The sequence below is a fragment of the Empidonax traillii genome, unplaced genomic scaffold (genome assembly GCF_003031625.1).
Source record: "Empidonax traillii isolate 1590-97213 ecotype Southwest subspecies unplaced genomic scaffold, ASM303162v1 scaffold166:size2381449, whole genome shotgun sequence".
In the NCBI taxonomy this organism is placed as follows: Eukaryota; Metazoa; Chordata; class Aves; order Passeriformes; family Tyrannidae; genus Empidonax; species Empidonax traillii.
The window spans coordinates 2,130,269-2,144,024 of record NW_020955359.1 but is presented as its reverse complement, the minus strand read 5'-3'; the positions used below and the strand labels follow the sequence as shown (position 1 = coordinate 2,144,024).

At 43.6% G+C, this 13,756-nt stretch overlaps 1 protein-coding gene and 1 long non-coding RNA gene across 6 annotated transcripts in view; one reads left to right on the top strand and one right to left on the bottom strand.

The window, feature by feature from the left end:
• LOC114058284 overlaps positions 1–1,005 on the top strand; it is a 33,849-nt gene extending 32,844 nt beyond the window's left edge. Inside the window, exon 3 of the long non-coding RNA XR_003571411.1 lies at positions 840–1,005. This is a non-coding gene — a long non-coding RNA (uncharacterized LOC114058284). The remainder of the gene's footprint in view (positions 1–839) is intronic.
• The window catches only part of MRTFB (myocardin related transcription factor B), a 66,439-nt gene that overhangs the window by 26,451 nt on the left and 26,232 nt on the right, over positions 1–13,756 (bottom strand). The window contains exon 1 of one of the 5 annotated variants that reach the window (XM_027885479.1): positions 11,683–11,930. The exons of the other annotated variants lie outside the window; for them this stretch is intronic. Coding sequence (XP_027741280.1) covers positions 11,683–11,803 — 121 coding nt within the window. The 5' untranslated portion in view covers positions 11,804–11,930. Of the gene's footprint in view, positions 1–11,682; positions 11,931–13,756 lie in introns of those variants that run through there. 5 annotated transcript variants of the gene reach the window in all.

Sequence of the window (13,756 nt, the reverse complement as noted above, 5' to 3'; positions counted from 1 at the left end):
GCTCAGCAGCCCCTGCTTTAGCAGCCCCTGCCAGGCTGGCTGGGCTGTGGAACACACAGTCACACACCCAGAAACGTCACAGGGTGGGGACAGCAAGTCCAAACCTTCCTGCAGGAACCCACCTGGGTGTCTGAGTCCACTTGGTCTAATCTACCCAAAACAATGCAAGTAAGTGTGTGCAAACACACATTTATGGATGAATATCCAACTCTACAAATCCACAAGCTTTATTATACAAATATGCACTAAAAAAAAACATTTCCATGGAAATGCAGTTTAAGCATACACTCTAATGATATGATGTTAAACCTCTCACCCTGGGGATACTTCTCAGAACTTCCCACATCATTGACACAAAACCCTGAGGAATTCACTAACTGGTGTGGTGTTTACAGGAAAGCAAAAAATCTCTGGTATGTTCTTGTTTTGGATTTCCTTGCTTACAACTAGTAAGATCAAGCAAACTGACTTTGCCTTCAAACTAGATGTGCAATCTCTGTAAAAATCTTAAGCAAGTCTAACCCATCCAAATCATATGAAAGAAAATTTATAAACAGCATGGCAAGACTACTTGTTTGGTTCTGAGTAGATTAAAACTTGTCTCTCTCCTGTTCTTTAAACTATGCTTTGTTTTACACAGCTAGGAAGCTGTGGCAAGGGTGGGAAACCATGTCCTGCTCTGGGCAGGAATCTCATCAATGCTGTACAGCTGTATTTGATCCCAATTTACACCATACTTAGATTTGGCTTTCTTGGAACACCAAGCACACTACAAATGTGTCTGCCAAACCTTTCACCCAGTTACAGGTCAGTTTTAAACATAGACCTCTTTATTTCAGGTCCAAAGTCTTCAAGCAGAATGACCTGCTCCAACATCAGTGATGTCCACAGTGGAGCTGATCATGTCAGACACAGTGAGTAAACCAGAATTAGCAATTTTTTCAGTTCATTATGTCAAACATAGTGAATGCTGACAAATATTACAGCAGGTGCAGGAATGTTACTGCTGCTGTGGTTCATATACCAACACACAACAGGCAAGTAATCAATTCAGAAATAATGCACTTGTATTTCTAAGATGCTTTTTGCTCAGACTTGCTCTGTTTCTAAGCTTCCTCACAAACCCCATTTGGCAGGTGTAGCTGGCTCAGCCTAAGCTTTGCTAGGACGGTGCTTTCAGTGTTAGTAAACACACGTGGGAAGGAATGTTCTTACTGCCCATGTTGTAATGACCAGTGTTCCCAAGTGGAGAGGATGGGGAGCCCTGCTGTGTCATTTCTGAATGTATTGTATCTGATTTGTGGCTTCAGTTATGATCAGACACCTGGCTTAAGCTTTGCAGAAAGAGTAAAAACTGCCCCATCCCCTGAAGTGTCAGCCTGAGCAGAGAGCAGGCACTGGAGCCCAGCAGGAGGGTGTGGGGACACAGAGGATGTCCCTGCACACAAAGCACTCGCTGGGGGTGAGCCTTTAGCGTTGTGAGCAGAGCCAGGGAAGCAATCCTGGCTCAGAACACTCCCTGCCTGCACCTCTGTGCACCTGCACTGTCATCCCAAAGCACAGCAGCAGCATTCTGAGCTGGCCCATCTGTATCTGGACAAGTCACAAGAACTGTGGGAAAACTGAAAAAATGGTGAGGTAGAGAAGCCACAGAATGTGCAGTTATTCACTTTCTAAATAAATATCATGAACTTATGGATTACATAATAAAGGACAGCCTGTAGCATGACTAATAGGGAAGCACTGCAGGGGGAATACTAAAGAAGAGATGACTCATAGTTAGAAAGATGGTATAAGAAGATAATAAGTGAAGATTTTGACTTGACCAGAGCAAGGAGGTTAAACAGAAACAAAACTGGATGAAAACCAGATGTTTGCTTTTGCAATCAACTCGAAATTAAGAAGGTTAAAACAAGATTTGGTGTCTAGAATTTTTTAAAGAAAATAAATACTGAGCAATTAGATGTATTATTAAAGAAAATTTCTAAATAGAAAGCAGTTGTGAATAAAACCACTAAATATATTATTAAAAGCTGAAAAGCTAAAAACGTTTTGCTTTTCCAAAGCAAACACATCAGGGAAAAAGCCAATATTTACTTCTCTACAAAAGACCTAAGGACCTAAAATACTTTTAGCCCCCACACAAAGAAAGAAGAAGAGATGTTTCTCAGGAAGAAATGGCAACACCTGTAACTTGAGTTGCATAACTGCATCGAGTGAGAGCATATCTGGGTTCAGATGGGCACTACAGGCAGCAGTGACCCCTCTCTTGCCCCTGTGATGTGAGGGACAGGAGTTACAGCCAGACTTGTTACACTGGAGGTGAACATGAAGTAGGTATAAAGGAAGGGAGCAGGAATGAGGTTTGGGAAAAGCTCAGAGGAAAATGGGGACTCACAAAAAGCAGCTCAAAGAGCAGCCAGACAGGAAGATGGGAGTCATGGAAACTAAATCACAAGTTTTCAATAAGGAAAATATGATGAAATTATCTTCAAATACAAGGATGAATGATGTGAGAATTGCACTTTTGGCAATTTATGTCAGTGAGAAAGTATCTAGAATAGAATACAGGTTGGTTTAAATCTAACATAATTAAAGCTGATACAGACTTTGCTTATCATAAATATAGAAATCCACACAGCAAGAGATTTCTGGAAGAGTCAGTGACACACAAAGCAGTAAATCTAATAAGGATGAATGAGACTGAGGGACACAGTTTAAAAAAAAAAAATTATCTAAACTCCACTGAAGCATTACCCAAATATAATATATAAGTGTTTTGCTGCTTGTTCTAGTGTGGGTTTAGGGTTTTTCTTCCCCCTCCCCTTCATTTCAAAGAACCCTTTACAGACAAGCCAGCACAGAATCTGGAGACAGGAGAAGGCAAAAGTCACGAGGTGCAGGTACTACAAAGCCAAGTTCCCCTGGGAATGGTACTTACTCCAACACTGTGTTTAACAGATTGTTCTTATCACGGTAAATCCATTCAGCTTGTAGGCAGATAATTTACCTCTCACTTTTACTCTTGTAAAATCAGGCAGCTACCCACATAACATCTAAAATCATAGAGGATGATCTCTGACAGAAAGGCCTCAAATTAACAAAAATTTAAATATGTTAATACAGTATTACTATTAGCAATACTCTTCCTCCTGTTTCAAGTGTACGTGCAAAAGAAGGGCTTTGTTAACACCACTGAACAACTCTAGTTGCTAAAAGATGGTACACATATTTTGCACTTGACATTATCTGGCAGGAATCCTCCTTCACACCACTGCAACTCTAAAAACTGTCTGTGAACTGCTTCTGAATAAAAGCCATGCACAGAGAGGTCACTCACATTCCTGTTTTGACTGAGGGAGAAGGGCGGGTATTCTTTTTCGTTTCCAAGTCAGTGTACGATTTTAACGCTTGAACACCGAGAGATTCCAAAATTTCCATGTGTTTTCTTCAGTCAATAAAAAGATCGTTAAAGCTTGGATAACTTATTTAATACCTACTGACAAAACAGAAAAGCATAATCCCTGCTCCCAGTAAGAACATCTGGTTATCTGACTCTCAGTCAGCACAAGTCTTGTGACTGCACTGGAGGTGTGGATTTTTCACCAGCTGAAAAAACTGAGCACCAGAGGCCAGTGCTCCCACTCTTACAGCTTCCCCAGTGTCAGCACAGCAGGGAATCAACACTCCCTGAGCCAGGGAATGGAGATGGTGGCATGAAAGGGAGAGGTCCCTGTTAACCAAGGCACTTCACCATCAGAGCTGTGCTTCTCTAAAGCAGCAGCTTCTACAGAGCCAGTGGCTTTTGTTCTCCAGCAGCCAGTCCTGCTCACGTTCACACACTGTGTCCTGACGGGGCACAAGGACGGAGGACACCCACAACAATGTTCTGCTGAAGGGCTACGAGGGGCTGAAGGCAGGAAAACTGGCAAACAAACACTTGAGGAGACACAACACATTCTGTCCCAGGCCCTTGGAAAGGCAGCGAACAGAGTGTGCAGTCACGTCTCACTCGGTGTGAGTGGCAGAATGAGAGAAAATAAAGTGTATTATTACATCATCTCCAACAAACAGCTTTTATCAAAGCTGAGCAAGTGATCTCTGTTACAAATCTGTAATGTGTATCCTATGGAAGAGCAGTCTCAAAGTAGTACTATATCATCACAAGCACTGGAATGTAAAGAGGCCAAAAATAAATGGATAGTTGTCCTGCAGGAACAGTGCTATCTATGCTGATTGACAAGCTTTCACCACTGCTTCTTGTCTTGAAAAAACCCAGGACACATGCTGTGCACAGTTCCAGCACTAGTAATTCCACATCTAACACACTTCATTACAATCCTATTAATTTAAAATCAATTTTATCTTTTTAAAGAAGGTACTACGAAACAGCAAATAGCTGTTGGCATTTCACAATTACAGGGCTGAAGGAGAAAGGCTCCATCACACAGTTCTTTCAAATGGCAGCAAAAAGAAAAGCAACGCATCCAGAATTTTTTTTATGTTCTGTATGTAATCATCTCATTATTTCTTCCAAAGAAAATCCAATGCATATTAGCTATTAAAGCCCTTAAACCTGCAAGTAAAAATGGGAAAATGTCACATCCAACATTCCTGCAAACCCCCTCGGAAATTTCCAAGCGGCAGGAACTCCAGAGCGGGCTGCTAGGCTGGCTGCCATGGCAACAGCGCTGCAAATAGGGCCGTTTCCTTTAAACGAGGAGCTGTGCCACTGACAGCCTCCATTTCTTCCTGCCAGCTTAAAACAGCTTTTCTGAGCCAGAACCTCTGCAGGCCGCGGCTGCAGCGCGGGGAGGGGATGCTCGCCCAGCCCCGGCTGTGCCGCCAGCAGGGCTGGGCTCTGCCATCCATCCCCTCCTCTGGCCGCACGGACCGAGGGCTCTGGCAGCGGCACTGCCACACCGACAATCGTGAACGAGCCGCGGGGAAGCGGAACGGAGCTTTCCTCACACAAAGGTGGGCTCGGGGACTGCGCTGAGCATCAGCGTCCTATCAGCGCTGCAGAGCAACCCCGCGGGGCAGCAGGACTGGAGCACCAGGGGCTTTCTGTGCACCCTGCAGGCGTTCCCCCTGCACCCCACACCCCGTCTGTCCTGACTGCAAAGTTTGTATCTCCTAAACAGCACAACTTTACACTGAGGTCATTTTCCAGAGACACAGGTTTTGCCTTCTCCTGAGTTGGGATTGTTTCTCCCTCAGCTCTATATGAGGTGTGGTACTCTATTCATAATCATTAAATGCTTGATGGAGACAAAAATGGTTAATCTTTTCCACTAATATTTGTTCTGTGAATAAAACAAAAAAATTAGTAGATGGAATGTGTTTTATAATAAGTAAAAGAAAGAGCAGGTGATGTGCAAGGCACACATTTCAGGAAGGGTATGGAGTGTGGTGGCTTGCACATGGCATTACACGTTCCACTTGAGCAAAGTCAGAAATTCAGTCACAGAATGTGGCATGTCAAAGAATGAAGGAGGAGAGGGAAAACCATGAAAATATTTAGCTACCTGTAATTTACTGGAAGTGGTTCCAAGTAAGCTGAACAGCATTTTAAAGACCAAATGCATTTGAAATTGTGGTACTCAAACCCCATCAGCCTGAAGATGGTGATACAGTATGTTAAACACTCTCCATTATAAAACAAAAATAATTGATCACCAACTCACTTCGTAAAAAAAAAAAATCAGACATCATCTAATCATGAGTGAATATGTTGTACTGGGTTTAGTCTTGAAAAGACTAAAAAGAAAATATTTTACTTATTTTACTGGTTTTTATTAAAAAAAAAAAAAAACAAAAACAAACAAAAAACAACACCTTCCATATCTTCATATAACTTTATGTTCTTTTTCCTGCTATTTTATATGTGATTTTTCTGCTAAGACTATACCCAAAATAATTAAGGCAAGTGAAACAGCTCTGCTGCAGACTCATTTTAAGCAATTATTCAGTGATACTTTCATTGCAGCTCGGAAATGTTCTGGATAAATGTAAAGAACGTGAGATGAGGCCGCTGAGGGCCATTTCACATCATCTCTTCAGAATTCTGGAGGGAAACCCTGCAGGCCCCTCCAGATCCCTGGAATTACAGCACTGGCATTGAGAGCTCTGGTCTGTAATGATGCCGTGGAACCACCCCCAGCAGCAGCACCGGCCTAGGGAAGGGAGGAAATGAAAACCTCCGGGAGAGATGGCCAAATGTAAACTTAACACTTCAAACAAGCACAGAAAGCATAACAATATCATTAGTGAGAGGCTGCAATGGCTGGGATACAGGACAATCTGTATTGTATCCCAGTGCTATGGAACAGGTTGCTTAGAAACAAGCCAGAACATACACAAGCCTCCAAACAAGTTACGGGGATGTCTGCTGGGTGAATACACATAGACCCACATGCATGTACAAAACAAAAGCTACACCTCTCCCAGTTCTGTTTACAGCTTTAAAATGAGAAAAATCATGACCACCTTGGGTGAAAAGCCTGAATAAACTAAAGCTTGTATTTCCAATTTCTTTAAAATTGCACACTTCTAGTATGCAATGTGAGTATACAATAACATTTTCTAAATCTTGAAGTATTCCTCTGCTAAGTACAATCTTCTGATTTTTAATGCAAAAGTTATTTTTTAAAAATAATTTGCATTTCCTCAAATACTGCTATCAGCCAAGAACTGTACCGTCAAGGGACTCCTGGAACTTGAGTTAAAATTCTACATCTACTATGGCTCGCTTTGGAGTGTATTGCACCAAATGATGACAGATGATTTCCAGGCAAGCCCCCTCCACTTTCCATGCTATTCCCATGGAATAGCCAGCAGAGCCGGCAAACAAAATACACACCCAAGCAGATTGCCCAACTCAGGCAATTCCCCATCAGCTCCAAGCACTGAGGAAGGTGATCTACAGGGAGATGCCTGACTGCAATCTGGGCTGTGAGTGAGCAAGGGCCCCGTGCCAGCTCCGCTCCAGAGACACCACCAGGGCCCTGCGGATGCTCCGTGGAGGAGCCCAGCTCAGACAGCGCTGGCAAAGCTGCTGCACTGCCAAGCCCTGGCAGCACAGAGGCCGAGGCACACACATGGGCTGCTGGCTGGGAGGGACACACAACCCCCAGCAGAGCAGCAAAGCAGACAGTGGTTTGTTTCATGTGGTTGCACAACTTAGGATGAGCCGAGCCAGGATTCCTGATGAAAGGCCAGTGGTCACCTCCTCCCTCCAGCCCCAGCTGCTGCTGCAGCCCTGCAGGGCAGTGCTCTGGGCGGGAGGAGAAGCAGCACTGTGGAACAAGAGCTCTCCAGCAATCCCTGCTCCCTGACCCCTCTCACTCCGGGATGCACAGTTACCAAAGCCAGCACAGGGAAGAGCTGGCAGGAAGCAGGGCAGGGCTGGGTGAGACTACACCTACTTTTGGAAGCAGCAGACTTAATCCTGACCTTTTATAAAACCCTCAAGAAATCTTGTCATTGCAACAGCAAGTTTTCTTAAAACTCTCAGTTAGCCAAGTGTCTCCTAATCATAGACAGATTACACACAACATCAAATTAATCCATTGTGCTCTTGGTTTATCGATGTATTTTAGCTCCTCTTTATGACAGTGGTATTACAACCTATTTATTATTTATTTAAGTGCTGCACTGAAAATGTTGTGGAATAAGTGGTGCTTTACTTTTAAGGCATACAGTTATCCCACTGACATTAAAGACACTGCTTATGGTAGATTTTAACACAGCCTCAGGAGATCATGACACTGAATTTATAGTGCTTCCTTTATTATCTAAGATGACAGGAATATTTTGTTTTTCTCCAGGATTTTTCTCATTATCTATGTCTCAAGAAACATACCTGAATGACTGCCACCGATAAGGGGTTATAAAAACACCTCTAAACACCAGATAATACAACTTAAGAGCTTTTTCTTTATAAAAAATCCAAACCAACCAACCAAAACCAACAAACCAACAGCAGAATCTGTAAGTCTGACAAGCCACCATAGGAGAGGTCAAGAGTACCATCAATATTCACCACAGCAGCAATAGCAGGAAGTCTGTTGAATAAACAATTCCCATGCAATATGGATTTGATTGCAAGGGATGGAGGGAAGAAATCCTTCCTGCCTACACCTGGTAATCTGTTAAGCAGACAGCGTGAACACAATTCAGTGCACACCTGAGAAATCCACTCATCCCACCCTGTATCCTGTTTCCAGCACTTGCCAGTCTCCAGTTCCCCACAGAACAGTAAATTTAAAATGCAAAACAAATCCAGGAAAGAAATTACGTGTCAAGGTGTACAGAAAATTTCCTTCCTGGTTAGTCTTTTCTTTTTCTTTAAAGTAGTTTGCAGGCAGTTAGTAACTCTGTTGCCCAAATTATTACATGAAAAATACGGTGCAAACAAAGTGGGATTCAATTTCCTTTTAAATCCCACCTAAGACAGCAGCACACTGCTTTGATGCTCCAGTTTAATACCACATCTCCAGGAGTTCTGCATGGTCTTGCAGGAGCTCATCCATCTTATATTAAAGCAATTTAGGGTAAAGACAAGACTCTGTGCACTGCTCAGGTAGGAACCTTTCACTCTGCAGTCCCCCAGGCTCTGGTGCCACTGGCTCTTCCTCCCTGCCTGTGCAGGGTGATGGCCTGGCTGCACTGAGGGTTTTCCCTTCCCTTCTCTGCCTGTTTGGGTTGTCACTCCACACAGCTACAAACGCTGCGGGAGGCCCCGGCACTGCTCGGGACCCTCTGCAAAGCTGTCCAGCCATCACTGTGTGCGGCCTCGGGGCCACAACTGTTCCTGGTCCCGGCTCACACAAAAGGTGCTTTGATTAAACAGATGAAAGTAAGAACTGTTTCCACAGAACAGACAATATGCAACAATAACATTTGCAAGAAAGGAGGGTAATTAAGAGGATTTCCTCCCGTGCTCCAGGATGCTTTAATGTGCATCATTAGCCTAAGCAAAGGAACAAATTCATCCTTGCAATCTAACCTGCCAGTGCCCTTGAAAATAATTTGCTGAAGACACTCCTGGGGTTTTTGTTTCCAGCAAAAGTCTCTTCCTTATAAAGAAATACTAAGTAAAAAAGGCTCTGCACCCAACAATTCTCTGAAGGTCCTCACTGCTGAAATAAGCCCTGTACTCAGGATTTTTAGGTTTACCAAACCTGTGCAAAACAGATTAAGAAACAAAGGCACCTTCTGAATCACTGGATCTCTACACGCTTCACCTGAGTTTGCCAATAGAATTACATTTTTAATTTTTGCAGGTTTAACCATTTGCATGTGGTATTTTTAAGTATTTTTGTGTCCTAACAAAAAAACCCATTTGATGATTCAGGTGGCAAAACCAGCTACATCATTTGAACTAAAGGAAAAAGACAGGAGGAAAGAGGAGGAGGGGAAAAAACAGAGACAGAATGGCACAAGTTAATTTAAAATATACTCTTCTGTAAAATAAGTAATCTGTAATTTTTTTAAAAAGTAAAATGTCATCTGTAGTATTATTTAAATAGGCTTAAATTAACAACTGGAATTGAATTTTTAAGGATCTATAAAATACCCGAAGTACATATTCCGTAACATTATAAACTGAAAAGGTGAGGAAAAGGTGAGGCTCTGTTTTAGTCTCTCTAGATGCAAATCAAGCAGATTTGGAGTGTTTTCAATAATTCATTCTATATACTACAAGAAAGAAAATGCTTGTTTTTCTAAGCTTTAGAAAGAGGGAAGGCTGGAAGAGGAGATCCTGTAGTCAATCAAACTCTCAGAAAGAGGTTCATTATTTTAATCATTATGTTGCCAAACTTCAGAGAGATAAAAGGATAAGCAACATTCACCGGGGAAAGTGAAAATGGGGAGCAGGTACGAAAACAGAGAAAAGGAAGCAAAGAGAGTGACTGTGGAAAACAGTTATATCTTCTTTTATGCACTGAATAATTTAGGCTCTAAAATATTCATTAATTTAGACTGGCAGAGTGTCCCATAATTGCAGGTTTTTTACCACTCTGACAGACCATCATTATTACAATGTACATCCTTTCATCCACTTCCACATAACTGACATGCTCGAAGATGACTGGAGATCGTTATTACCGTGGTTACTCATTAGCCCACCTACGCTACCCACACATTAGTTTTTCCATGGTTTTCTCCCCTTCATTTCTTGGTAGCTTAGCTTGGACAGGTTTTGGTTTGCCCCCATCAGTCCCTCACTCCTCTGTCCCTCTCAGCTCCCTCGCTTTGTTCTTTCTTGCTGTTGCCCCCCAAGCCTCAGAGGCAGCAGCAGCAGCAACAGGAGGTTTAACTGGGCCTGGTTGGAGTTGCAGGACAAAAACACCACGAAAAGGGAGCCTCTGTTGGCCCTTTCTTTCAAGCCTTGTCTTCCAGTCAGTTCTTTCCTGCTGCAAAGGAAGCAGAACTGTTCTGCTCTCAGCCACTGCCATTGGCAGCGACACTCAACTTTTATTACCCTTCTGATCAATAGCAGACCTTTAGTGGCAGTACATTATATAAACCCCAATACTTTCTCTAGCTCCAACTTACAACTAAATAATGGGGTTTTTAAACTGAGCTGTCAGGTACTGAATTTAATAATGAATGTGGGCTTACTTTGTGCTATTGCAAACATTATTAAGGTACCAATTTTAAAATAAAAGAAAACCCCCAAACAAACCCAGCATTTAAATTCTGAGAAGGGCATGATTTCAGGCAGGAGTCTTGCCACAACAAGGATGAAATCTCTGAATCACCAAACAATCCTGAGGTATCTGCAGGAAAAGGCAGGGCAGAGTGCTGTAAAGGAAAGCAGGGATTTTGTCTACTCCAAACACAGTCTGTGTGTGGTGGGGAGGTGAGCCCAGAGCTGCAGGAGCCCCGTGTGGAACTCACACCAGTCACCAGCCTGCTCTGGGCTGGGCTGGGCTGGCAGGACCTCCAGAGCTCTTCTCCTTCTCCCCCTCACCCAGGCCAGCCGGAAGAAAACCCCGTTCCCTGTCTCAGCAGCATTATTGCCTCTACCTAACAAATCCTGCTTACAATGAACCTCAAATACTACTGTTTGTCAGCTCTCAAGAATGTTCCAAATATTCTCAGACTACTGCTATTTTACAAACTAATGCCTGTGCATTGTATCAATTCAATGCCCAGTCTAAATCCAATAATTTGAAAACCACACATTTCAAAAGCAGAGTCAAATCTAATTCAAAGTGTGAGGGGAGAAGGGAATTCCAAAGAAAGACACAAACTGAGAAAAGCACTGTTGAAAATGAGGTAGTAATATGTCTAATACTAAAGGTTTGTGGGGTTTTATTTTGACATGTCATATTTAATGGCATTTATTTCAACTGTGACGTTCTGAAACATTTTGTGCAATATTTACAGGACAATTTCAGAGTACTTCATTAATTTGGAACTAAATGATACTCTGAAAAGATTACTTAATCCCTCATTTTTCTGCATACTGCATTTCTATCATCACTGTTATTTTAATAGTCTCAGGTAAAATTTAAATGCAGGTTTAGATTTTTTTTTTTTTTTAAAAAGAGGGAAAACAGTACCTCATTTTACGTACAAAAATTCTGCCTGACCTACAGCATCACACCACACATGCTGAATCTGCCCAGGAGTTCTGCATTCCGTGTCCCCAACCAGCAAGTGACTGACCTTCCTTGAGGGTTTTCTGGCTGTTCACCTCAAGGCATTCCTTCTCCTTCAGTGGCTTAAGATCTCCTGCAGATAAAATCTCGGAAAAGCCCTGCTGCTGTTTCTTGGAGCTATCGATCATGATGAGAATCCTTCAGAATGGCAACATCCAACATAGGAAAAAAAAAAAGCCTTTGATGCCCGGCGGTCCGCGCTGTCCCAAGCGGCGCTGCCTGTGCCGTCCCTATGGAAGGGGCTCTCCCGCCGCTGTGCCGTCCCTATGGAAGGGGCTCTCCCGCCGCTGTGCCGTCCCTATGGAAGGGGCTCTCCCGCCGCTGTGCCGTCCCTATGGAAGGGGCTCTCCCGCCGCTGTGCCTCCCAGCGCAGCCTCCATCCTTCCCTGCCCTTCCCCTTCCCCGGCTGCCCCCGCTCGCTGCCGGCTCGGGAGCTCTGCCCGCTCGCACAGCAGGCACGGAGCATGTGAAGCACAACTCCCAAATCCCACCTCTCTTCCCAGACAACCACTCCCCCTCTTCTTTTGGTTCCGCTCGCTGCCCCTGCCCATTCGTGTTCCACCGTGCAGCTCGGTGGTCAATCATCTGACAGAGCATGAGTCAAGCGGTTAAAAATAAATCCAGCAGTTGCTGAAGGAGCAGCAGTCGCTGCTGCCCGAGACAAACTGCTGCTGAGGGCTCTCTCCCCTTCCCCTTCCCTCTCCCTTCCCCCTCTCCTGAACGCCGCAGGCAGCAGAAATGCTTCATCCCTGCCCGCCCCGCACATTCACTGCTCGTGAGGTTCCACCAGTAACCAAAGCTGCGCACTGGCATTTGGAAAAGTTATGGGAAGGAACCCTCCCAGCCACCCCAGCCCCACGGCTTGTGTCACAGACATTTATCCAGCAGAGGTAACTGGGAAAACCAGGGATTATTTCCATGCCTTTCCTTGCAGTGTGAGAGATTCTGCTCCTTGCTGGAAATACCCAAACCCCAAGTATTTTATTACTTTCCTCTTTGCATTAGTTACACATCTCATTATTCCCAGCAGTTTTGGGAGTATTTCCTCCCACAGCTCCTGATCTGCCATTCTCTCCAGCATATCCCAGTTATCTTACATGAGTCATCAACTTCATTGTCAACCTGGAAGACTTCGGGGAAATGGATCCCCTCTAATCATCTGGCACTGGCCATGAGGGAACAGCAAAAGAGTTTGCATTTAATTTCACATACTTAGAGAAAATAAGCTGTATGTAATGTTAAGTAGTCACTACATGTCAACAAGTAACTCCAGCAGGTGTATTTTCCCTTCAGCCTAAAAACATCATCACTGCACGTATTTTTCACACCCCTACTTCGTATTTTCTTTCAGCCAGAATATAAAGGACATATCCCGTCAGAAAAACTGTTTCACTTGCATAGAATCAGATTTGAACAGATCTATACACAATCACAAACACCTGATGGAGAATTTCTAAAAGTGGAAACGAAAAAAACTCATCTTTTGCCTCTTTGGATCTGTGTGCACAACAATCACTCAGCGCTGACTCTTCACCTTGACAGTGCACTCCGGGCAAGCAACTGATACCACGGGGTGTGAAGCTGCCTGACACAGCCAGCAGGATTTGGAAGCCTCTCCCTGTTTTCCTACTGCTGGGAGAAGGCAGACCCAGATCTACTCAGAACTGCGGATTCAAAGGAGGGTGAGCTCACCAGGCTTTATCAGCTCCTTGACGTGCAGGGAGCTGACAATACAGGCAAAAGGAAAACTTTGCAGCATGAATGATTTGAGGCCACTCTCCCAGGCCGAACATTTGTTGTTTGCACATCATTTATATAAAAATTATCAGCTTAAATTAGGTTTTGTTTAAATACCAACTACAGGCTGTTCCAATACCATTGCTTCTGCAGTCATTTTTACTGAACAGAAGAAAAAGTACTGCGGAAGAACTCCATAAATCAACTGCACTCCCTCACTGCCTGCAGCTGAACACTTACTGTGCATAGGGAATGAAATTACTGGTGAGAAACTCCACACATTCAGAAAATAAAAACTCACACTAACAGAATACAAACATACACTGCTTAGAAAACCCCAATTA